Below are 23,041 nucleotides of genomic sequence, written 5' to 3' on the forward strand. Positions count from 1 at the left end.
CCCCAATCAGCATCTAAAAGCCACATATAACAGGCACCACATAAATATCACACAGAGAACAGCACACACTCCGTTAGGAAGAAGTTCCCTGAAGATGGGCTCCAATCAAAAGCCCAGAAGACAAAACCTCTGGTCCCATGACTGAGCCACATTGGATCCTACAACATTATCCTGAGACATGTAGACTCCTTGAGTCATGACTGATAATATTTACTGAGGTGTAATTATAATAAATTTACTATCAAAATTTAAAGTATGATGTAGCAAACATTTGATTTAATACTTTCAGACTTCAGATGCAATGATTAAAATCTATACATGAATAAAATCCCATTCACCATTCCAAACATGCATAAAATCTCATTCTAATTTTACATTTTTAAAAAAATGCATAAAATATGCATAGGTAAAATTCTATTCAGAATCAGCAGACATCCTGCTTTTATAGACATCTCTTTCTCCCAATGAGACCATTAAATTGAAGGTTTATTGCATTGGGAAATTACAGAAGGACCTAATAAATTAGATTCTTCTATATGAAAAAAGTTGAGGCAAAAATATTATGCACACAATGTGTATGAAACTAAGCAAACATTTATTTGTCAATTATTTGGCAATAATTTAATTAATTTTAAATTACTTGAGGGGTACGATTCTCATTGTTTTGAATGATCATTTTGTTAAAAAAGAGTTAAGATAAAATATGTACCCATTGCATGTAGAATCTGCACAGTGTACGCCCAACCAAAATAGTTTTGTAGTTCATACATCTTTACATGAGTTAGAGCTACTGAAGTTATATTTAAAGTTCTTTATACCATGTTTATCCTGAAAAAAATGGCTTCTTACAGTGTTACCGTTAAGTTACAGTCAGCATTAATTTGATCTCAAGGATTAGCTTTTTACTAAAGCTTTGGTATCAGAAAATTTAAATTATTTTGTTTTATAATAATCTGAAATAGCAATTCTCCACACCGGAAACTAAAGGTATTTAAAAACTATTATACCTTTCATTACATTTGCATGTAAAATAGTTAGGTTTTAAAAGAAATACACTGTATTTATATGTGTTCAGACTCAGCCTCCACTTCAGTAAGTGCTTTGCACAGTAAATGCAAATTGAAAACAGTAGATTAAAAAATGAACGAGTATCAGCAATTTCAAATTTAACAGCAACAGTAGACAGAGCTAATATAAAGCGCTCAATATAATGCTTGTTCAATTTTGGCCCACATTTATTTATTGCCATACTTAAATATTCTGTACTAGCTATTAAGAAAATTTTAAAATGAATAAATGATCTTAATAGGGCTTTCTTTTTAGTATCAAGGAGATCTCACTTCTGAATATATGATACGATTTCAAAAAGAGATTGTTGAACGTTAAACATCTTTTTGTAGCCAACATCTGTATCTTGCTGTATGGGTGAACTTTTCATTGAACAAAGAGGATTGTTTTCTTAATCAAAACAACATGAACACAAGACAAAAAAACCTCCCCTCTTTCTTGTGGCGGTGGTTTTAGGAAAACATCAAGGTGCGTTCATGGCCTTGCTATCCATCTCCCATCATCATCTTGCATAGCGCTTAATGTAATCTTCAACTTTAGTTCGGAAGTCCTCCTGTATGCAGTTGGAAAAGAAATACGTTTACAGAAACAGTAGCCCTGCACCGTGTCTACATTAAAATTTCAATACATAGTTTTCATTCCAGCAGAGCAAATCTGACTGCATGGTGATTTTCTCTCTGAGAGACTTCTTGAGGAGGAAAGCTGTTGAAAGAAAAGGAACCCGTAGTGCCTGGGGGTCAAACCCGATTGCATGGTGGGCCTTATGGTGACCTATGGGGATGTTTTTTCTGTTGCGGAGCCTGACTGGGCTTGGCCTACGCGGGCCACGCCAGTTTGACAGGCCTGCTGTAGGATGTAGAAATAGCTATGGATCTTGCTAGCACAAAAAGGAGTGCCTTTGAAATTAGCTGCTACTTCTACTAAATGTTTGCCAAGAGAATGTAACCTTTTTCCCCTCAACTAAGATTTATCTTCACATTCATCATAGCAAAGTATCTTAATGGTTTAATGATGGCACCTCAGTCTCCACCCCAGCCGCTATGGAGATAGTTCAAGGTTTTCTTGTTATTAAATTGGTCCTTTCTCTCTTCTACTCTGTTTCCTCAAAAATAAGACCAGATAATAAGCCCAATTGGGCTTTTCAGCACATGTGTTAAAATAAGCCCTCGCCCCCCAAATAAGCCCTCCCTAAAAATATTGCAACATAGCAGTAGCTATGCATAGCAGTAGCACACTCGCTGCCTCCTGCACCTCAATAAGACCTCCCTGAAAATAAGGCCCAGTGCTTATTTGTGGGAATCAAAAGAAAGTAAGGCCCTGCCTTATTTTGAGAGAAACACGGTACTTACACAAATTGTGCCATAAAATTTATGAGGCCTCAGTGACGATGCTGGAAAAGAATCTGCCCAGTTAATACAGATTGCTTGAGTCTGCTACTGAACATAATTCTCCAAGCTACAGGAAAGGCACACTTCTTGGTCCCCATGGAGTGGAATTGTTTAAGGAAAGGGACTAGGAGCAATAGCAATAGCAGTTAGACTTATATACCGCTTCATAGGGCTTTCAGCCCTCTCTAAGTGGTTTACAGGGTCAGCATATCGCCCCCAACAACAATCTGGGTCCTCATTTCACCCACCTCGGGAGGATGGAAGGCTGAGTCAACCTTGAGCCGGTGAGATTAGAACCGCTGAACTGCAGATAACAGTCAGCTGAAGTGGCCTGCAGTACTGCACCCTAACCACTGCGCCACCTGGGCTCAGGAGCACGCCCACCCTTATCTGATCTGATAGAAAGAGCAGATGTCCTTCGGGAGAGATGGTCCCACAGATAACCTGCCTTTATAAGTAACTCAAGGAAGCAACAAAAAGGGCCCAATACTCCCTCTTCTCAAGGCCAGCACCCTTTTTCTACTGCCAAAATCAGAAACAGTTAACTCAGAAACGGTTTTCAGGCTCTTGAACTTGGAATGTGCATCCAAAGGAAGAGAGGAGATGTAAAATGATAGCCGAGATAGCTGTGACTGACTAATATAATAGATCTGAACAAAAGTTTCCATCTAAACCAACCTCTTTGTGAAATGCACATTTCAAAGCAGAAACAAGTTAGTCTGATTCTGATTCTCTAGACTGTAGAGGGATTTTGACAGAGAGATTATTTAATTAAAACTTTGAAAACTGTAAAGTAATAGAGTTTATTGTGGATTGGTTATGCAGAAATATTTTCAGACTAATATTACCTTATTTTTGCTTGCATAGCTTCCTTAACAGTTTGTGAAAAAGGCATAGTGGTTAATTTGCACTTCAACAAATACAATTAGGTGATGTGCTGATAAATAACCTGATAAGGTAACGTCTGGAGGATGTGACAACTGAGTGCATAAAGTGCATTCAGAAAGTATTCAGACCCTCTTCACTGTTGTCAATTCCACAGTTGTTGAAATTCTTTCCCCCCCCCTCCCAATACACTCAGTACCCCATAACGACAAAGAGAATTTTAGAAATATCTGCAAATTTATTCAGAAGAAAGTATTGAAATATCACATTGGCATTAAGTAATTCAGACGCTTCACTCAGTGCTTTGTTGAAGCACCTTTGGCAGCAATTACAGCCCAGAGTCTTTTTTGTGTGTGACCTGACAGGTTTTGCACACTCGGATTGGGGGATTTTCTGCCATTCATCTTGCAAATCCTCTCAAGCTCAGTCAGGTTGGACGGTCACCGTCGGTGACAGCCGTTTTCAGATCCCTCCGGAGACGTTCAAGCCAGGGCTCCGATTTAGCCACTCAGAACATTCGCAGAAGCGTCCCTAGGCCCCCGGCTGTGTGCTTAGCATCACTGTCACGCTGGGCAGTAAACCAGTCTGAATTTGGAACAATAACGGAGCGGGTTTTCGTTGAGGATAGCATTGCACTTTGCTCCATTCAGCCTTCTTTCAACCCTGATCAGTCTCCAAGTCTCTGCTGCCGAAAAACACCCCTCCACCATGATGCCGCCACCCTCCGGCTTCACTGCTGGCCAGGCGATGAGCGGTGCTTGGCTTCCTCCAGGCGTAACGTTTAGAATTGAGGCCAAAGAGTTCAGCCTTGATTTCATCAGAGCAGAGAATTTTCTTCCTCACCGCCTGGGAATCCTTCAGGGGCTTTTCTTGCAAACTGCAAGCGGGCTTTCATGTGTTTTGCTCTGAGTAGAGGCATCTGCCATGAAGCTCAGGCCAGTGGAGGGCTGCCCTTCTGGATGCCCTCTCCCATTTCCACACAGACAGTCTCTGGAGCTCAGCCAGAGTGACCGTCAGGCTCTTGGTCACCTCTCTTACTAACGTCCTTCTCCCCGATTGCTCGGTTTGACCAAGCGATCGGCTCTTAGAAAAGTCCTGGTTGTGCCAAAGATCTTCCATTTGAGAATTACGGAGGCCACTATGGGAACCTTCAGTGTAGCAGAAATTTTATTGTAGCCTTTCTCAGATCTGTCTCTTGCCATAATCCAGCCTTTGAGTTGTGCAGGCAGCTCCTTCGACCTTGTCAAGGCCATGTATGCATTGCCAGCTGTGACGTCTTCTATAGGCGTGCCTTTCCAAATCGTATGTAATCAATTGATTTACCCCACAGGTCGACTCCAATTAGAAACATGTCAGCAACCATCAAGAGAAATTAGAGGCCCCAGAGTTCTCATGTTGCTGCGAAGGGTCTGATTATTTATGCCAATGTGATATTTTAGTTTTTCCTTTTTAATAAATTTACAGACATTTCTAAAATTCTGTTTTTGCTTTGTTTTTATGATACAGATTAATATACAACAACACAACAACAATCAGGATGCAGCATAACAAAATTGATAAAAGTGAATAATTTCTGAATGCACTGTATGTAAGGGTCCTTTTTAGAGCCAAGGTGGCGCAGTGGTTAAATGCAGCACTGCAGGCTACTGCTAGATCAGCAGGTCAGCGGTTCAAATCTCACCGGCTCAGGGTTGACTCAGCCTTCCATCCTTCCGAGGTGGGTAAAATGAGGACCCAGATTGTTGGGGGCAATATGCTGACTCTCTGTAAACCGCTTAGAGAGGGCTGAAAGCCCTATGAAGCGGTATATAAGTCTACTGCTATTGCTATTGCTATTGCTTTTTTAAACTTCCGCTTGGTATTCAACACCTTATGAGGAACTGAGTGTAGATTAATGATAACAAAATTATTTTCAACAACTGTAGAATCAGGCTGTAGCATAACAAAGTTGACAAAATGAAGGGGGGGTCTGAATATTTTCTGAATGCACTCTATATAGCGTAGCTGTTTCTCAATCGTAGCCAGAGTGCCCACTTATGGCTTCCCAACAAACTGGGGAAAGATACCACGTAGGGTGCCACAAGTATCAGTCCCAAAAATTCTTCAATATCTTTAATAAGGACTTGGATAAAATGGTTGTTTTAAATAGGGGGAGTGACATTTTATGGTTTTGCAATAAGAAAGCAAAAGTGTATTAGCTTTTGTATCCTTTTCTAACTCACACTGAGAATTTTTAGCTTTTCGCTTTGCTTTTAAAAATACATAGTAATTATGTCTGCAGATAATCAACCAGCGACCCTCTTTAAGGCGAACCGTCTCCTCCTGGGGAGGGAAGAGACTGAGGTCCACCCTAAGAGACACACTGAGGAATTTGCAGATTTTCTGGAAGACAAAAATCACTCGACTGGGTTCCCAGTTAAGAGGCTGGCACGGTGGCTGTTCTGGTGGTAGCCCCCCCGGGGAAGATTCGTGCCTTGTTATCTGGGAACGGTTTCAACCTGTTGCTCCTGAGGAAGGCTGTCGGAGGTCCGAGGAGGAGATGGAGCCGGGGCAAATGAAGGGGGTGGCCTATAAGGTCTGACCTAGGGACAAGGACGAGGCAGTCCTGGGTCTCTCAGGCCTCCTCAGAGGAGTAGGCAGACAGGGAGGGAGGGTGCAGGCAGATCAAGGGAGGGGAGAGTAGATGGAAAGGCGCAGGCAGTGGAGCAGAGGAGCTCAGGAAACAAGCGAATGCTTCCCCACCCGATCCCCCCCCCGTGTGCAGATAGTGGAGAGGGGGAAGAGTCAGCGCAGGGTGACCCAACTACTCGGGAGAAAGGTGCCCCACCCCTCCTCAGGAGGGTCAGCTGGAGAATAGCAGCACTTAAGGAGAGGCTGTGGGGAGGGGCTTTTGTCGGGGACAAGGGTTGGATTTTGCAGCAATGCTCTCCATGGCTTCTGGAAGAAGAATTTTGGTGGTTGACTGAAGTTTGATTCTTTGCCTGGATGTCGGTGGACTTCCACTGGCAGGAAGTTGCACGAAGCATGTACAGGCTCCTGGGTTTGAGCCTTGCTCTTGGGCTATAGGTGTGCCCTGTGGGCAGAGACTTTGGGGAACCCTAACCCTAACCTGATACGCCCCTTCTCTGGGCAGGTGGAGATAGCAGCCATGCATGGGTTAACTCAGCCAGTAACCAATAGAACTGAGTCTACCAAAATGATGTCATAGCCTCTGAGGAGTGTCCTCCCGCTTTCTTGATGAAGGAGATAAGTAGAGCGCTGTGTGATATCCGACTGCTCTCTGTCCATCTTTGCTCAAGGGTACCTCACCACTGTCCCTCTGCGACCCAGTCCTGATCGAACTGAGCCTAAAAAAGCGGGAGGACACTCCTCAGAGGCCATGACGTCATTTTGGTAGACTCAGTCCTATTGGTTACTGGCTGAGTTAACCCATGCATGGCTGCTGTCTCCACCGATTTGGGAGAACAGACTGGGAATTGCTGGATTGTGGGGATTTGGGGGGATGGTGATGAATTATGAATAAAGGCTCACAAGCTTTCACCTAACACGTGTTGCTTGTGCGCCAACCCTGGATCATAACAGCTCAGGACACTCTCCGCTGCCATTGAACATCTACATGAAGCCGTTGGGTGAGATCATTCGTCACCATGGACTGAGGTGTCTCAATATACTGATGAAAGCTGTAAGCCTCAGCCTGCGGTGAGCTACGCAGTGACCTCCCTCTGACAGGGTCTGGAGACTGTTAGGGGGGGCTAGATAGGGAGCGATGGGTTGAAACTGAACCCTGGAAAAGCCAGAAGCCCTTTGCGCCATCTCGGGTTGTACGCCATTTACACCCTTTCCTGAACCAACAATCCCTCCTCATGGTCACTCATGTCCTAGTCACGCAATAGTCTTGACTACTGCAACATACTCTACATGGGGCTGCCCCTGAACAGCATCCATAAGCTCTAGTTGGTGCACAATGCATGGTTTTGTGCAGACCTTGGTGTGCACATGTATCACCTCTCCTGCGGGAACCGTATTGGTTGCTGATTTGCTTCCGGGTGCAATTCAAGGTGCTGGTTGTCACCTTTAAAGTCCTTCATGGCTTGGGGCCAGGTTATCTGAGCGACCGTCTCTTGCTGATCACATCTACCCAGCCCACTAGTGCAGGGAGGCAAGGAATGTAATGGATCCCATCCTCTAGGGCAGTGATGGCTAACCTTTTTGTTCTTAGATGCCAAAAATGTGAGTGTGCGTGCACAATAGCGGGTAGGATGCTGGCATCCATAATGCAAAGTGCCACCCTCATGCAAATGCAAGCACAACTCCCCCCCCCCATGTGTGCCGCATGGCTCGCCTCCAAGCTGAGCTCGGTATTTCCTCCGGGGTGTGTGGGGGAGGCCGTTTTTGCCCTCCAGGAAAGGCTCCGGAGTCTGGGGAGGATTGAAAACAGCTCCCCCCAGCCCTCTGGAAGGCCGAAAATCAGCTGGCCGGTGCACGCATGCGTGTGGCAGCTCGCATGCCGGCAGATATGGCTCCTCATGCCACCTGTGGTACGCGTGCCATAGGCTTGCCCATCATAGCCCGAAGGCATAGGTTTGCAACCTTAAACATTCAAAGAGCCATTTGGCCCAGTTCTCACAGAAAACAAAACACCAGGAGCCACAAAACCTGGTTGAGCATGGCTAACTCAATATCACTCCCTCCCACCAAGTCCCTCCCTCCCACTGAGTCTCTCCCACTCAGGTTCTGTGGCTCTCTGTGTTTTATTTTCTGTGGGAAATAGGTATCCCTCTCCCTCCCTCCCTCTTTTGCCCTCTTTCTCCCTCCCCCCCTCTCCCATCTCTTTCTCTCCCCCCCTCTCTCCTCTCTTTCTCCCCCCCCTCTCTCGTCTCAAAGTCACTCATTCCTCACATAGTAACTACCATTTCAGGTCATAGTCATTAAAAAATCATAGGAACTGTATTTTATCCTTTACAGAGAGCATCACAGAGTTTGGGAGAAAGTATTCTAATGTAAAATGCTCAAATGAAGAATAAATAGCAAGACATGGATTGTTGTGTTACGGATTTTATAAATCCCTGTCAGGATTTTTGTCTTCTTGTGATTCTTCTTGTTCTGCAGCTCAGCGGATTAGATAAGACAAACCAAGGATTTTAGGGGGTATAGATTCTCATTCTCTCTCTCCTCTCTCCCCTTCCCTTCCTTCCTCCTTCTCTCCCACTTCCACTCCTCAGCCCCCAGGCCCAGGGAATAACTGTAAGGAAATCTGGCCACGTTCTCTCTGTCTCTGGAAAGATGCAAAAATAAATCTTGCATTGCAAAAGGAGTGAGGCTGCTACAGCAGAGCCACCAGGTTGCCTTGAGGGGAGCAGACGGAGTTGAATCTCTCTCTCTCTCTCTCTCTTGCTGCCCGACTGCCGCAGGCAGCCCCCTCTGTCTCTCTCATCTTTCTCTTTCTCCCCCCCCCAAAATCTCTCTCTCGTGTGTGTGTGTGGGTGTGTTCCCTCTTGAACCATTTCCAAAAACAGGCGAGGGTTGGGTTGTGGTTTTTTTGCTGATATTGTGCTTTCTTTTTCTTTGGGTGCGCTACGCGCAAGTGCAAAAGCAGCAAGCAGCCATGGAGACCGCGAGAGGAATATGGGGAGATGTGCCCCAGCTGGTGTCTCGGGGCGGAGAAAGTTGCGTGTCTTTCTCCACCCGAGGCAAGTAGAGGGGTGCTTCACTCCCGTTCTAGAATACGGGGCGAGTCTCCATCCGCCAGTCTCCCTTCTCAGGGCAGTGAGGAGTGAGGGGGAGGAGCGGGGCCACCCAGTGGTGGGATCATCTGACAGGAAACCACAGGAGGGGACCCAAAGAGGGCTCTAGAGCTGCACGTTGCTGACCCCCACCTTAGGGGCGTACACCTGGTGGGACATAGAAGGGCTTTCTCTGTGGTAGCTCCCTCTCTCCTGAAAGTTATTCCCCCAGAGATTAGATTGGCTCCCACTCTTAACACTCTTTCGAAAGGTGCTGAAGACGCAATTCCGCCAGGGGGCGTGGGGAACCCAGACCTGGATGGAGCCCATTAAATGGCTTGTATGAATGTGTGTTGTTGCCAAGGTGGGTGGTTATTTTATTTTTTATTTCTTTTAAATGGTGTTTTTATATCCATGTAAGCTGCTTTGAGTCACCATGTTCGAGTACACAGCAACATAAATTTTCATAAACAAACAAATAAACAAACAAACAATAAATAAATAAATATTCTTGTTGCAATTGGCAACTTTGAGTTTGACTTTGGGGCTCCCAATCTAGATTCACACAAGTGAAAAAATACTGTCATGGCCCTCCTAATTTCAGACAATGCTCTAATTCTCATTTCAGATAATCAGCTTGCTCTAGTTCTCTAAAAATATTGGTGTTTTTGTTGCACATTGCTACTTAATTGTCATTCTGACAATTCTGCAGAAATTAGTCTAAAATTGCAAAGTCTTAAAGCCACATCTCCTTCAACATAGCTACTCAAGCCAACTCAAGAAATAGAAATTCCCATTGGACAATTTTTAAATTCCTTTAAGCAATAATTTTATTCATAAGCATAAGCATGTAACAACTGTTACGTGTTGTCTGTTGGCTTGATATTCTTGGTGTACAATAACCTTTCAGGTGGCTATATCTCCTTTATATCTGACCTCAGATCCATTTTAGATACTTTCAAGGTATCAATACATATTTTCCTTTTGAAAATGACCAAACTAATTTTTAAGAAAGGAGCAGTAGAATTGTAATTTTCAATACCCTGCTACTCACCTTGTCACGTAAATGATGTTCTGCAGCTTCAATATTTAAAGGATCATCAAAATTCAAGAGATCCTGAAAAACACAAAATATTGACAAAACCTAATGAGCATGTTCTGACCGAGGCTTCCCAAGAGCATGAAGCAAGCTCCTTGTTCCGACAAAAAACCCTTTTATTCATTTGCTGTGAATTCTGCTTATTCACATCCAGCAAAGTCTTTCAAGGGAGGATTTACAGTCACAGACCTTATCTGGCTTGGAGAGCAGCCAGGCTGATATCTGCAAAACTTGGCAAGGAGTCTTGGAGAGTCACGAATCAATTAAGCAAACTAATTGTCTCCTGCAAACTCCCCTCCCCTTTTGCTCTTCTTTTATGTCCTCTGGAAGGGGCCATTCATCATCTACCTGTGGCCTTACTCCCAAATTGACCCCTGTTCTTTAGCTGCTCCCTTCGTCTGGCCACTCTGCGCATGCGCCCACTGGGAACAGGCTCCAGCTGTTCATCTGCCTCACTGATGTCTGACTCTGAAGGCAGCTGATAACTGTCAGATGGCCCTGTCCCCCTCTCTGCCTCCGACACAGAGCCTTCCTCAGAGCCTTCCCCAGACTCCAGGACTGGCCCAGGTTCCTCCCCAACCCTCCTCACTGTCCGAAGCTGCTGCCAGCTCTGCTTGCAGGCCACATCAGAGCCACACAGGCTTTCTATAGAGAAGATTCATCTGTAAATGAATCTTACCCTGGGCGTTTTTAAGCCAAGATGATCTCCAAGTACTAATGAGGCCGTCCTTAACTTGAGGTTGCATTACTGTTCCATGAACCTCAAAAGACGCCATATATCATTAGACTTTTTTCTAGTTTTTGGACAGGTATCCTAGCTCAGGGCTGGGCTTCAATTTTTTTACTACCGGTTCTGTGGGCGTGGCTTGGCAAATTTATGTTTCAGACTGGAGATAGGAAATAAAATATGCTGAAAAACTTTTTTAAAAAGGCCAAAGAAAGCAGCAACCCGAGCTGCGCCGAGCTGAACACAGGAGTGCGTGCTTTTGTTTGTTGTGAAACCTCGGGGCTCCCTGAGCAGCCCATGCTGCTCACCTGTGTGTGGGCAGTAAGAGGCAGTTGTGTGGATGCACATGATGAAGACGAGGCAGGGCGAGCGTCGGAGCGAGACAGTTCAGGGGCGTGGCCAGCCAGCCATCACTACCACTTTGGCAACCCATGCCCAATTATCACTACCGGTTCCCCCAAACCAGGAGCAACCCACCTCTGCTATGCCCCCTACAGCTTTCCTCACCCAGAGATAACTTGTGCACATAATGATCTGCACATTTGATTAGCAAATGCGTGTGTAAAAGCAGGGAGTTTTCATGTTCACTTTACATGATTCACTTCAATGAATCCTTTGGTTATGAATGTAATTGGCAGGTTCCATTTACGTTTGTAACTCAAGGATCACCTGCAACCCCATTCTTAGCAATTTTGGGTTTAAATTGCTGCATTTTAAAAAATAGTTTATTGTTATTTCTTTTTATTATATGGTGCTCAGAGTCACAAAGAAAATGTTCAAAATAGCTGTGCTGCTCCAAAATTACTCATCTAACTAAGTATATAAGGATATAAGTTATAAGTAAGTTTATGGAGGTTGTGTGCATGTGTGAGACTGGACAGATACTATGATGTGCATCTGTGTACCAGAATGTGTTTGTGAGCATATTAAGAGGTCATATACATGTATTATATCTACCTGGGATGGTTATGTCTGTAAGCCATGTGTTCATTTAAAGGTGCTCGTGTGTATTATCAGATAGGCCTCACAGGGCTAACATGGCACTCAGCCTTGGACACTTGTAGATGGAGGCAGGCATACCTGCACTGGTAAAAACTCTCCAATGGATCCTGAACACACCCAACGGGATACCTTCTCATGTGGTCATTTGCTTACCCGAAACATATACTGAATTTAAACAAATTTTAGCTGAAGAGATGCCAAAATGTCAGAAATCCTGAACATTCTTGGAGCAAAGAAGCAATTATGAAGGACAAAAATAGTTGATCAATTCATGTCAATTCACTTTGGCAGAAGAGTTGATCATTTCATGTCTACCGAATATAGCTTTCTTTGGCAGAAAAAGATTATCTGTCCAAGGTTTAGGTGAGTCTCAGACTTTTGCACTAGTTCGTGCTGGAAATGATACAAAATGTTAATATTCTGTTATGAATAGTATTTCTATTTTATTTTATTTATTCCATCAAATAAACAAATACTTAGCCAGATGTGGCATTATTTCTTTTAAGTTTATTTTGGAAATATAATTTTGCTGCCAGTTGTATAGTAATAAGGGTAGACTCTTCCTATACTGAATTTCTGTGGTTTCTTTTCTCCTCAGTTGTTTTGCCGGTAGCAGCGTATCCTGGTGAAGGAATGGGGTGTTCCCTGTAAGAACATTATGGAACCCAAAGGCAAATTCCATGTCTTATATTCTTGGGCTATTATATGGCAGAAAGCACAAATACACAAGTAGAACTAAAGTTAGCAAATTGCACAGGATGTTATAGGTCTCAGTAGATTGTGATTTTAATTATCATATAGGATTCTTCTGCATTTTTACTGCACAATATTATTTATTTCAGATGCAGGAGGACAATGTAGAATATATTTGATCTGAAAGGTAAATAATTGACTACATAATTTGACTATTGGGTGTTCTAACATGCCAAATGGTACTCAAAATAATGATACATTTGCCTGGAAAAACAGATAGGTGGTAGTAAAGCACCACTGTTGCTTTACGACTGCACTGTTACTTTGTGAAGAAGCTACAGGAAGTGCTCAGGTGTGGTGGAATGTGCACCTGCAGGAGCAGTGGGGTAGACTTTGAGCAATGACCTGGAACCCCTCAGGGTATCAGTTAGGTTAAAAAGTTATAGCTTTAGTTAATCAAGATGTTAATCAAGCCCAGAAATGAAGACAGCAAGATCCAATCAGGTACAATTCTTTAATTTGCTTACACCTAACGGACGGAATCTTGCCAAACTAAAGCTATAATAATATTCTAATCCAGAATTCCACAACCTTTCCCGGTTGGCTGCTCAGATTTGTGGGAGGGGCAGTGTCACATGTAGTGACGCTCGCGCACGTGACGCTGCAAGGGCCTGCAATGAGGGTCATGCGAGTGGGAACACGAGCACTTGCAACGACACTTGCGCAAGCAGGGCCACAGCCACCCACAAATGAGGCTTGTCCGCGTGGGATCGCAGGCGCCCTCAATGAGGCTTGCAGAAGTGGAGTCATGCGCAGGTGCGAACTGTGCAACGGCCAGCCACTCACATGGCTTGACGGCGATTAGGTCACGACTCGGCAGTGGTCCAGAGTTTGGGGAGCCCTGTTCTAACCTAACAAATACATCCTGAGAGATTCTGCTTAAATAGGTTTTGCCCCAGTTTAAAATCTTTCTTGCCACAATTGTTAAATGAATCACTGCAGTTGTTAAGTTAGTATCATGGTTGTTACATGGAACTGGTTTCCCCATGGACTTTACTTGTCAGAAGGTCGCAAAAGGTGATCACATGGTCCAGGACACTGCAACCGTCATACATGCCAATTGCCAGGTGTACAAATTTTGATCATGTGACCACAAGGATGCTGCAACAGTCGTAAGTGTGAAAAATGGTCATAAGTCACTTTTTTCAGTGCCATTGTAATTTCAAACGGTCACTAAATGGTTTTAAGTCCAGGATTACCTGTACTGTCATGTTTGTTGAATTTGGGTATGTGTTTGTGTGTGTAGAGTATGCATTATATGCACTGCACACATTTAAAGATTCGGGATGTATTTTAAAATGTTCAGTCTTTTTTTTACTTATTGCTGTGTGCATGCGTTGTGTGTTCATTCTGCCCGCTCTTGAATAGCAATGAAACACTACAAAATTCACCGTTGCTTTCATGCTGCCATCCATCCAGATGATGACCTTTGTCATCTCAAAGCAGCAGAAATTGGCCTCTTGCCATCCAACAGACCGGAGAAGAGAAGGAGATGCCCTGAGAGACGGATCTCCACATTTTCATGCTCCATTCAGCCTCTTCCTGTCAGCCAGATCTCCAGCACGGGATTCTACTTGGGTGCCTGCTTGCTATGGGCTGCCATAGTAATGGGGAAGGGTGGAGTGGCGTTTGGGTTGGGGGCTAGTGAGCTAGTGAGGTCCCAGGTGAATTAAAAGGAAGGTTTGCTCTCTAGAATTACGGCACCGCTGAGTGGAGTTGTTTACATCCTGTCGAGGCCAAACGTCCCAGGACTCCGGATGGGCAAAATACCCGAAAATGAGCTTCACGCAAGATCATACTGGACATTGATTGGACGTCAATGTCCAGTATGAGGGGAGGGATTCGGGGAAAGTTTCAATCTGTAACTTTCACACGTTTTGAGTCAGATTTTGTCTTGCTTTTGCTGCTATCATTTCAAACTCAGTCAAAGTGCTCCTTCTCCATCTCAATGGAGTTGGGGGGGGGGGGTTTCTTTCGTGGGTTTTGAACAGAGAGGCAGGCCTGACCTCACTTTTCTCTCCCTCTACGTGTTGTTGCTCCAAGTACTCTTGTGGTTACAAGGATATTATGGTAGAGTTAGGGAGTGTTTAAAGAAAGAGGCAGGACTTGTCAAGCCCCTTGGCTAACAACCACTCATTTAGCGACCGTTTAAAGTTACAGTGGCATAAAAAAGTGACCTATGACCGTTATTCACACTTTTCACACTTACCTTTATAACATCCCCACGGCCACATGATAAAAATTTGGATGCTTGGCAATTGGTTCACTGGCAACTGATTGGCCAAACCCACTTATCAATTGTCTTGCTTAGCAACAGACATTTTGGACTCTATAGTGGTCATAAATTGAGGATTACCTATACAGTCCCTTTCATTAACTCAGTACTGTCAACGTGCTTAGAAATGGCATAGCAGATCATTTAACTCAGAAGCCTTTTTAAAAAAAACTATATTTAGGTGGGTAAGAAGATGAAGATGACAAAGGTCAACCTCCGTAGCATCACGAATGAAGCATGTATTCAATCCAATCTGGGAATCAAGATCTGAAAGTGCACCCTGTACTGGAAGCACAACCACTCCTGCACTGCACACACCAGTGCTTACTGTACAAGCACAAGAAGAAGAAGGAGGAGGAGGAGGAGGAGGAGGAGGAGGAAGAAAACATTGTTTTTATAGTCTCCTAGGCAGCAGTAACAGGGAGGAATAGGCCTATTTGCATGGTGGGGGCATGAAGGGCCTCCTGCTCAAAGGGACCCGTTGAAAAGCTAGACCGCATTTATGCCTTTATGGAGCGAGTGTTGGGTTTCTGGAACTCTTGTGCTTATTCCTAGGATAGGTGAGAGGGGGGACCAGTTTACCTAGCAGCAGCATGTGATTTACTGAGCATACTTGCAGAAGGGACCCTGACAGGCCCTTAAAACCAAAGTACTCAACAGCAAAGAAGCAGAACAGCAAAATTCAAATAAACCCAAGTGAACCCAAAACGCCAACTGAAAGACTGGAAAGAAAAGGAACAATTTAAAGGAACAATTTAAGATTATTGAAATTACACAGATGTGATTTAAAAAAAAAAAACAATCTGGGAGAAATATAGGAGTTGCCTTTAGATGGCTATGCTTTAGGAGAGGTCAGGCAGAGTTCTTACCAAAGCCAAAGCTTTGGGATGCTCCATGAAGGATGCAACCTGGAGCAGAACCATCATGGTGGTTCTACGGTGGAGAGTTAAGCTCCCTGGGAGGAAACCTCTTCCGATTCTGAGGCTCTTCTGGCTATGGTTGCATGTTGCATACGTGGCCAGAGCTCAGGTTTCAGTTAGATATGGGGGATGTTTTTTTCCTTTGTATTTGTGCCAAGATAGAAGTCTACATTTACTTGGAGGGGGGGGGGGGAGGATTGAAAACAGGGGAAATCATGCCTTCATTTTTGTTAGTTTACCAATTTTCATCACTGTAATTTAGGAAGGAACAAAAATGGGGCTAATGAAACATCAGTTGTTTTTTTTTTTTTTTACTAGAGCCCACTTTATCAGATATATCTAATAAAGGAGATTCTAGTCCAAAGATATTTACACCGTAATAAATCTGTTAGTTTTCAAAAGTTACAAGAACCATGTAGATTTTGAATCAATAGACTAATACAGGTTTTGGAAGTTGTGATGACTAATCTGTCCTATTAAGGCTGGTTTATTATGTTAGCAGATTAATCAAAATACACATTCAGTGAGGTTGTTACTTACAGTAAATAAAGAGTTTAATCCCCAAACAACATCCTGAAAAGGGAAAAAAAATGATTCAACCAAAATTAAATATCTCAAATGCATTATATATAAAAACAGATAGATAAGATAGGCAGACAATCAGGAAGATCATGAAGCTACTGGAAACATCCTTATGAATTTCAGAATTTTTAAAGAATCTGATTTGCAAACTATTAAAAACAAATGCAAATCTTTGACACTATGCAACCATTTAAATTTAAATTCCCTAGTTCCTGATTTTTTCTCCCTGCCATCAGGTATGTTCATCTTAAAGCTCTACAGCAGGCACGTCCAGCGGAGGAGGGCACACGGCCCTCGACCCACAAAACCATCAGTTCTTAACATTATTGTGTGCATATACATTAACTATACATTAGATACATTATACAACATTAACTATATTATATATTTATATGCAGCCCAAAACAATCCCTCTTCACTCAATGTAGCAGCTCAGGCAGCGCAAAAGGTGGGACCTGCCTGTCCCGTTACATTCTGACTATATTCTCAGACTCTCCAAGCTAAATGATTACCCAAGTGATGGGAATAGAATATGCTGCTTAGTTGGCTGCTTGACTAATCATATCACTTTGGAGATCAACAATGGTTTAAAGAAATCATTTTTGGCAATTTCCTCCCTTTATTACTATGAAAACAGTGTGGTACTGTTTATAAGCACTGTAGAGGAGATCTGCTAACCATTTCTTCTCTAATCCACTGATAGAAATCTTCCAAGGATCAAAGAGTATTCTGTTAATGGAATTACACCAACTGGATTTAACCCAGTGTCAACTAGCCAAAACATATAATTTATTTTCTGCTACTTGTAGCTTCTTGGTTTTGTTCCCACAAGGTGGTAAATAATGGAAATAAACATACTGAACCATTCACCATTTAAAATATTATTTGGCTTTATTTGCTTTAACAGTTCTATCACTACATACAAAATCCATTTTAAACAAGTCTTTCTCTGAAAATGAAAAAAAAAAAGTATCAGTGGATAATACGGCACATGAAGTGAACTATTCTTTGCTCTTGACAGTAGAAATACTTTAACAGATACTGAAGTGGATCAGTGGGAGTCAGAATTCTAAGTTTTAAGGTTTTTTGGTTGGTTTTTTGGAAATGACATTCCTGGCCTCTGAGTTAAAAATAGAAATACTAAAATTTTCCCACAAAATTACTGAAAGGACGTAATATAAATTGTAAAAAGAACCATGAAATTGATTGATAATGATTCTCTTGCACTTCTGTACATCAAACTGTAGATTAAAAAAAAAAATCTTTATTACTTAATAAGATTCAATTTTTCTAAAGAAAAAGAAAAAGTCCACCACTAGGAATAACAGAACAACAGAGTTGGAAGGGATCTTGGAAGTCTTCTACTCCAGCCCCTAAAAATGTACTGTAGGTACATTAAGAAATGCATTAAAAAGTTTTTAAAAATCATTTTTAAATCTAGTCTAGTGATTGAAAATGGCTGTTTCTTAGTTCCTACGTGAAAATATTATTGAGGCCTTATGAGGGGCTAAAATTCAGTTGAGAAGTAGGGGAAGACAATATTAAAATTTGTTGTATCACAGTCTCACAGATACACACTGATCCCAGATTATTTCACAACATTTAGTTCCAGTCATCTGCACTGTCACTATCCACGTACTATCAAGCTTTGCTCAAATTTGAGCTGTTTCACCTGCTTTGTTTAAATTTATTTGAATTTATATGCTGCCCATTGCCTGTTGCAGTGACTCTGGACAGCTTATAAAATGACTGCAAGTATTCCTCATAAGGCCCTTCAGGTGTTCATGGAGATCATTCCCTAAAAATGAGGGTATTATTCCCTAAAATTAGAATTGTTTCCTAAAAGTCACCTTTGAAGATTCTAGTAAACAGCACTAAGCAGATTCAGTACGAACACAAAATGTTTAGTTTTTTGCTACTCGTATTGCCCATGTGTCTAGGCTCAAACCAGCCACTCTTTATCAGTGCCCAGTCAACCTTGAGATGGGTTTTCCTCCAGTAACGCCCCCAGGCTTCCCTTCTCCCTTCGTTTAATTTCAAGCAATCATTTTCACGAGGTGACTTAAGCAGAGTTGAATATTGTCACCAGAGTCATTATTACTTAATATTTAAAGGTAGTATTTCACTTCCAATTGGTTGCTTAGGGCCATTCAAAGCTATGATACAGGACCCAGCTTAGAAGTTCCAGCGACCGGAAGAAGGAGGGCTGCAAATTTACGACTGTTTTGCAGCATTCCCTGGTCATGTGACCACAATTTACAAAAGCTTCTTTGCCAGTACAGGGGTAGTCCTCTACTTACAGGCTTGTTTAGTGACCATTCGAAATTAAACAGCACTGAAAAATATGACTTTCACACTTACAACTGTTACAGCGGCCCCAGGATCACATGATCAAAATCCAGACCCTTGGCAACCGAGTCATATTCATCATGGTTGCGATGACCCAGGATCCTATGATCACCTTTTGTGATCTTCTAAGCAAAGTTAATGGGGAAGTTGCATTCACCTAATAACAACCACATTATTAACTTATCTTCATTTAACAACTGTGGTAAGAAGTCATAAAATGCGGCAAACTCACTTAGAAAATATCTGATTTAACAACCTATTTTGAGTTCATTTGTGGTCATAAATTGATGATTACATGTACTGGCTATTACTTTTAATTTCTGGCAAAAAAACAACCCCACCCATTATGGATAATTGGTTCACTTAACAATTATGACATTTGTTTTACAACTCCTGCAAAAAATATCATAAAATCGGGCCAGTCACATGGGTGCCACAATTTACAACTGTCATGACATACAATAGAAATTCCGGGCTCCATTAGGGTTATAAGTCGAGGACTACCTGGATATAAATTATTTGGTTCAAATCAAATAGGTTCCTGACCAATCTAGCTGACAACTTTGTTCTCCGAAAGATAGAGAAGAGAACTTGAGGGACATCCATATTGGACTTAATTCTTACAAACACAGAATAAGAGACAGAGGGAGTTGAAATCGCAGGAACCTTGGGTGAGAGTGATCATGTCATACTAGAATTCAACATAACACAAACACAAGTAATAGAACATAATGATACCAGAGTTCTAGATTTTAACAAACTCAGAGAGAACTTGGGAAAGATTCCTTGGATGAAAATGCTGAAGGGGAAAAAAGCTCAAGAAGCTTGGGAAACTCTGAAAAATATGATAATAAAAGCCCAGTCCAGCACAATACCACAGAAAAAGAAAAACAAGAAATCCAAGAAACCAGAATGGCTGCACAAAGATCCCTCTCAGAAATTGAAAGACAAAAAGGACAAGTACAAAAAATGGAAAGGAAGACACAGAGCTAAGGAGGAATATCAGCAGATCGCCAGAATCTGCAAAGACAGAGTCAGGAAGGCGAAGGCTCCGAATGAACCAAGACTTGCAACAAAAGTCAAAGATAATTTTAAAACGTTTCTTCCAACATATAAATAACAAGAAAAAAAAAATCAAGGAAACAGTCAGTCAACTAAAGAGAGAAGATGGCAAAGAAAGAAGTATCAGGCAACAGAGAGAAAGCAGAGCTGCATAACTCATTCTTTGCATTGGTTTTCACGCAAAAAGTCTAGCCTGCCAAAAACATAACTGTAAAAGTCAGACTAGAAATAAAAGTTAAAATAAGCAAAAAAAATAAAATAAATGGTAAGAGAACACCTGCATGATCTGGATGAATACAAATCACCGGGACCTGATGGATTACATCCCAGAGTTCCAAAGGAGCTGGCAGATGTCGTCTCAGAACCATTGTACCACATCTTTCAATGGGGAACTACCAGCGGACTGGAAAAGAACTGATGTGGTTCCCATCTTCAAAAAAGGGGGGGGGGGAATAAAACCCAGGAAACCTCAGCCCAATCAGCCTAACATCAACACCTGGCAAGATATTGGAAAAGATAATAATAAAAAACTGATCTGCCAGAATGCTAGAAACGAGTAAAGTAATAACTAGAAGTCAGCAGGGGTTTGATAAAAACAGATGAAGCCAAACGAGTCTTATTTCATTCTTCAACAGAGTAACTAACTTAGCAAGCCAGTGAAATACTGTGGAGATAATATAGACTTAGACTTCAGCAAGGCATTCGACAAAGTAGATCAGAACCTACTTCTTGGCAAGCTAGAAAAAAGTGGGATAGATAGCATCGCCATCGGATTGATTTTTAACTGCCTGTTAAACCATACTCAACAAGTAGCCCTTACTGGTACTACATCTACGTGGAGGGAAGTAAGCAGTGGGGCACCACAAGGTTCTGTCTTAGGCCAGACTTCCGGTTTGACGTCGCAGCGACAGTCAGGATAGCAGGGCTCTGCGAAATCCAGGATGGCCCTAAGGAACCAAAGTCAACCTGGAGAGGTGACGAGGAAAGGATTGCTTGCTGGTCGCGGAAGAAAGGCGGCTCTTCTGCTGGATCCAAGGGCACAGCCTCCTGTCCAACAGAGAATAGAGATGGCCATTATGGCTGACCAAAGCTGGGGCAACTGAAGAAAGGAAGGAGCTGGAGTGGTTTGTGAACAGTGGATTGGAACTGGGTGAGGCGATTCTTAATTGTTTTATTAGAGACCACTTTAAACAAAAGAATTTTTGAAAGACTCCGAAGTGTGGAGAAAGTAACAAATTAACACATGGAGATAAATGTTAGACCCAAAAGAGAAATGAAATCCTAATGGAAGAATATGAAGTTTTTAAAAGACTGAACTGGAATTTGTTATGTTGTGAAAAGTGACTTAGATTTGCTGGAAATAGTGTCTGTTGGCTGTTGGGAGAAATTACGTATATAAAGAAAAACAGATTTTTTTTTCTTTGTGTTGAACTTTGACAATCAGCCGGCAGCCCCCTATTGAACTTTAGAGTTGTACCGCCATCTACTGGCCTACTATATTGATATAGGTCTCTGAAAGACCTTGAAAAACATCTGGGGGGAAAAGTGTCATAGGAGGAGATAGGAAGAGAAGTAAAGGGCAAACAACATCTGGAAGGCTGTTTTTCCTGTTGTCTCCACTTGTTATTTTTTGGTGGCTGAGGAATAGCTTTTGAAATTTTGAAACCAATGTGGTTTATAAAGGATGGGAATTGCCCTTGGAACTGAACATCTGATTCTGTGAGTTAACGGGTCATGGGGAAATTTGGTGGGCCATCTTGGATTACAAATACTATTTGATAGAATATTCCAAGAGGCGAAAGGAGGGGGGAAAATAAACAAGACATAAACTTAAATAACTCAGAGGGAGTAAAACAGCAGACTTTGAGGATTACAAACATTATGGATCTTCAGGAGCAGTTGGGGGACTGAGCATATTCTTCTAACATTGACTTTTCGATGTTCTTGAAAACTTGGGGCTCTGGGACTTGGATGGATTACTAAATAACTTTTAATCAACTAAATAAAGTAAAATGTTACATCAAGCAGAAATAAATACATTCCAAACGGAAATACTATTGATATTTCAAGATATCAAGGAAACCATGATAAGGAATCATAGGGAGATGAGGGAACTGATGCACGATATGGATTGGAGATAGAAAAACCGCCAACAAATGATAATGGATGGTTAACAAAAAATTCAAACAACAGAGGAAAATGTAGAAGGAGCAGAACAAAGAAGAGAGGAGAGAAACCAACCAACAAGGCCTGAGTGTCAGGCCTGCAGCCACCTTTCCATTTGGGTCTTTGGCCTGCCACACTTTCTATTATTCTGCTGTGCATTTTCTATTGTGGGGAAACGGGGGAAGGAATTGTATGTAGCCACAACAAAATTCTTTCCAGACAGCCGAGGTCATCCTTTGTCTCTGCACCTGACCAGAATTGGATGGGTGGAGCTGCCAGCATGGCAATGGGAGATTGGACCGTGGGATGGACTTGTGGGTGTGGGGGGGGGGGGGAAGATCTTGAATTTTCAACTAGGTGGGGAAAATGGAGAAGCTTTCAGATTTGGGTTTTCCCAGATGTGCCAACGTGGCTTTCTTAATAAATTGGAACTTAGAGCAATACTTTGCCTTGGACTCTGATTTACTTTTGGATGCTATTTGGAACCCTGACGTTAACCCGAATCTCCTTTAAAATACTTCACCAGCTGCCCCGAATTTCAGGGTGCTGTCTGGGATCCTAAGCCCCAGCACCGACCTGAGCCTGGGCGGCGTAAAGACTCAGTGAAGCTGGAGGAAGAGAAGAAGCCCACAGAAAAAGCAGCAGATGACCGATTGTGGGGACCTTCAAAAGCTCTGGTGGAAGCCAAGGAGTCCGCAGAGAGGGAATGCCAGCTGGGAGACAGGTGCAACCAGACCTGACTCTGCAAGATGAAGCCACAGGATTTACTTCCCCTAAGGAGTTGCTGTGGGAGCCACAGGTGGGAGCAGGATCATCCTCGACCCACAAGTAAAGGGGACCAAAGCAGACACCAACCAGGCGCTCTGATGATTGGGGATCTCAGCCACCGTAACTCAGTCAGTCTCTGATCGGCGTCTCAGACCAATTCGGACACGTGAGTGGAATCAACCCTTGCCTTAGCTCTGAACCACCCAGGTGGACCATGGCCCAGCCAATGTTCACCTTCTCGGGTCGAGACTCCGCAACGCAATGGAGTGGGGAG

The 23,041-nt window shown here is 42.7% G+C and overlaps 1 protein-coding gene across 4 annotated transcripts in view; it reads right to left on the bottom strand.

Moving 5' to 3' along the window:
* Positions 1–256: 256 nt before the first annotated feature.
* UBE2F (ubiquitin conjugating enzyme E2 F (putative)) overlaps positions 257–23,041 on the bottom strand; it is a 68,131-nt gene continuing 45,346 nt past the window's right edge. For 3 of the 4 annotated variants that reach the window (XM_087706190.1, XM_087706164.1, XM_087706173.1), the window contains 3 exons: positions 16,381–16,413; positions 10,119–10,181; positions 257–1,621 (listed from right to left, as the gene is read on the bottom strand). In XM_087706190.1, coding sequence (XP_087562316.1) covers positions 1,571–1,621; positions 10,119–10,181; positions 16,381–16,413 — 147 coding nt within the window. In that variant the 3' untranslated portion in view covers positions 257–1,570. The remainder of the gene's footprint in view (positions 1,622–10,118; positions 10,182–16,380; positions 16,414–23,041) is intronic. The other variant, XM_087706181.1, reaches the window with a different exon arrangement.

The sequence above is a fragment of the Thamnophis sirtalis genome, unplaced genomic scaffold (assembly GCF_051295495.1).
Source record: "Thamnophis sirtalis isolate CommonGarterSnake01/CBP01778 unplaced genomic scaffold, rThaSir2_p1.2 scaffold_1, whole genome shotgun sequence".
NCBI lineage: Eukaryota > Metazoa > Chordata > Lepidosauria > Squamata > Natricidae > Thamnophis > Thamnophis sirtalis.